Source organism: Centruroides sculpturatus, unplaced genomic scaffold (assembly GCF_000671375.1).
Source record: "Centruroides sculpturatus isolate CEXI.00-Female unplaced genomic scaffold, Cexi_2.0 scaffold43, whole genome shotgun sequence".
In the NCBI taxonomy this organism is placed as follows: domain Eukaryota; kingdom Metazoa; phylum Arthropoda; class Arachnida; order Scorpiones; family Buthidae; genus Centruroides; species Centruroides sculpturatus.
Window position 1 is genome coordinate 637,280 of NW_019384334.1, and position 3,156 is coordinate 640,435.

The window sequence follows — 3,156 nt, forward strand, 5'->3', positions numbered from 1 at the left end:
GCCCTTGGTATAATTATATAGTAGAGTCCCGAAAACTCGGCCTAATGTTGACCGACGGGTGGGCGAGTTTGTGAAAATGCCGGGTTATCGGGAATGGCGTTAAAAAAGAATGAGTGTGGAGTCCTGAGAAAATACTGTACTGTACTTGTATGTATTGTTTGCTTGAGAATACAACAGAGAATAAACTCCCCAATTTTCCTTAAACAAAGGAAAAGTATGTACTTTGTGAAGACATAGAGCCATTACTACATGAAAATGAAAATTAATGAATACACAGTGTATAGTAATTTACCTGATAAGACAGACCTCAGAAAAATACTTTATGAAACATAAATCTGTCTATAATGAAAATTAACTAGGAGTTTTTTCCCCCTGCCAGGGTGTGGCCGAGTTATCCGGACTGCCGGGTTATCGAATACCAAGTTTTCGGGACTCTACTGTATTAATTAAATTATCAACTACCGTGACGCAGATAATAGTGAAGGCTTATCAGACCAATGATGGGCACAAATGCTCAGGAATCAAAGTGAAAATGTTTAATAAACAACTGATGAGGGACTATTTTCTATCAGAAAATAGTCCCTCATCAGTTATTTATTAAAATCCAAAATGCATTAGTTATTTAACTTATTTACTTATCAGTTATTTAAAAACTCAAAATGCATTTCAGACTATTTTATGATAGAAAATAGTCTGAAATGCATTTTGGGTTTTTTCGTTTTCATACTTATGTAGTCATTTTTATGTTTATTAAACATTTTCACTTTGATTCCCGAGCATTTGTACCCATCAATGGTCTGATAAGTTTTACTAGTTGTATTATTAATGATATTGATCCAAATACTGAACATACTACATATCTTAAAGAAAAAGTTCAATGTCTTAACTCAAAAGATAAAATAGTTATACTATAATTGGATGAAATACATGTAAAACCTGAGTCATTATACAAAGATGGTAGAATTTATGGATTAGCAGTAAATGAAAAAAAGTCAGAAGCTATACGTGTCTTGGCATTTCTAGTGGCATCATTACTTTCTAAAGAAAAAAGATATTATTGCATTATATCCAGTTTGAAGTCTTAAAGCTGAGCAGTTGTTGGAATTAAACAAAAGAAGTGTTGAAAGTTCTAGTGAGCATTGGTTATCAAGTTGTTTCCATGATTGCCAATAATAACAGAATAAATCATAAAATGTTTATTCTTTTTTGTGGTGGTGAATTAAAAGTATCTGTGAAGAATCCATTCTTGGAGGAATTGATTTTCCTACTATTTAATTCTGTGCACTTATTAAAATCAATTCAAAATAATTGGATGAATCACTACCATACTAACCAGAGATTTTTTTATCCCAACATACAAAGGGAAACAAAATGTGTTGCTAGTTTGTTTCATCTAAAAGAGATATTACAAGCAAAAGAAGGCAAAATTGTGAAGTTTGCACCATCTTTGTTTCCAAAGGTTTTATATCTTTCATCATTAGAAAGGCAAAATGTTTCATATGCAGTGAAACTTTTTTATAAAAAAGTAGCTACAGCTCTGCAGGAATTTGCACAAAATGCAGATTATATCCAGACTAAAGATTTTATTGAAAGAATTGCAACATGGTGTTATGTAATGAATGTAAAACATCCAGAAAAGCAGAAACAATTAAGAGATCTTTACTGCAGACCAATATATACTAAAGATGATGAGCAAATTAAATTTCTAAATTGTTATATAGAGTTTTTGGATGCATGGGAGAAATTTAACTTGAAACAACAGCATGGAAGATTGTCAGATGAAACGAATTTTGCTTTAAAACATACAACTTATACTATGATTGATTTTATTGAATATTTGTTTGAAAAATTTTTATTGAAGTTTGTACTTTTAAGAAAGTTTCAAACAGATAATCTTGAAGCTAGATTTGGACAATATTGCCAAATGTGTGGTGATACTACTCTCACCTCCTCAGCAGTTTATTTACAAATATAATCAAACACCATTCAATTTGTTGAGCTTATTATTTATTTAGTTCAAATCGTTCTACTATCGAATACGATAGTAGAATGATAATGTCTTGAGGATGGCCTATTAGGAGGCTGAAAACATTTTAACTAAATAAATAATAAGCTCAGCAAATTGAATGGTGTTTGATTATATTTGTGTGGTGATAGTTAACATGTTAGTGTTGTGCAGGTTTTAGAGTGTAAAAAAAATTAAAAATTTTAAGTTTACTGAAATTTAAATCTGAGAGAATAGGGAATTTCCTTATTAAAGATTTGATGACAGCTCAAGAAGATGATTTTATGGAACATTCCTTTAAATCACAGATGGATATTTGTTTTCAATGTTTTGATGATGTTCCTATTGAATGTGAAATGATAACAGTTCCTTTGTCTACCATTAAAATTTTAGTTTTTATTGCTGGTTATGCTATTCATAAATTATTACAGATTTCATGTGAAAAGTATAAATCAGTAATATCCTGTTTAGATAAAAAATTATAATTTGACATTTTACACCCTGAACTTATAAGTTATATTAAGGAAATTGATAGAGGAGGACTTTCATATCCATTTCATTTATTTCTCTCTTTAACTGTTGAACTGTATAAGCTTTTTCAATGTTTATTACAAGCTAAGTATGAAGATCAATTTCTACAGTGCAAAAAACAAAAAGAATTATTTATTAAACTTTCATTTGAAAGAATTGAACTGATTGATTTAGTATCTGTCAGTGTTCCATGTATCTGTGGAACAATAGAGAGGTTGTGGCAGACATTTTCATTGCAAAAATGAGTACGTCAGATATTCAGCACTGCCTTCCTGTAAGTCTAGAAGTTTGACAATGGTGTTTGGAATGTCAGTGGAATCATGCTTGATGTTCCAAACACCATTGTCAAACTTCTAGGCTGTGCTGAACATCTGATGTACACATTTTTGCAATGAAAACATCAGCTTCAACCTCTCTAATGCCATATTTTCTTTTGAAAAATTTTTAAAAATAATTATTGTCATGCAAAAACATCAGCTTTGAGAGATATGCCTGGAAGAAAAAAGGAAATTACAAACTTACAACAAATCTGTAAATTAATTACTTTAAATACTGTACTTTACCTACACATTTCCACTCACTTGCACTTATTCTCAATAATAGTAATAAATATTTATATA

At 30.3% G+C, this 3,156-nt stretch overlaps 1 protein-coding gene across 1 annotated transcript; it reads left to right on the forward strand.

Moving 5' to 3' along the window:
* The first annotated feature begins 1,192 nt into the window (after positions 1–1,192).
* LOC111631264 lies at positions 1,193–1,975 on the forward strand. The gene has a single exon (XM_023375485.1). It carries the CDS (start codon positions 1,193–1,195, stop codon positions 1,973–1,975), a length of 783 nt encoding a protein of 260 aa, XP_023231253.1.
* The last annotated feature ends 1,181 nt before the right edge of the window (positions 1,976–3,156 follow it).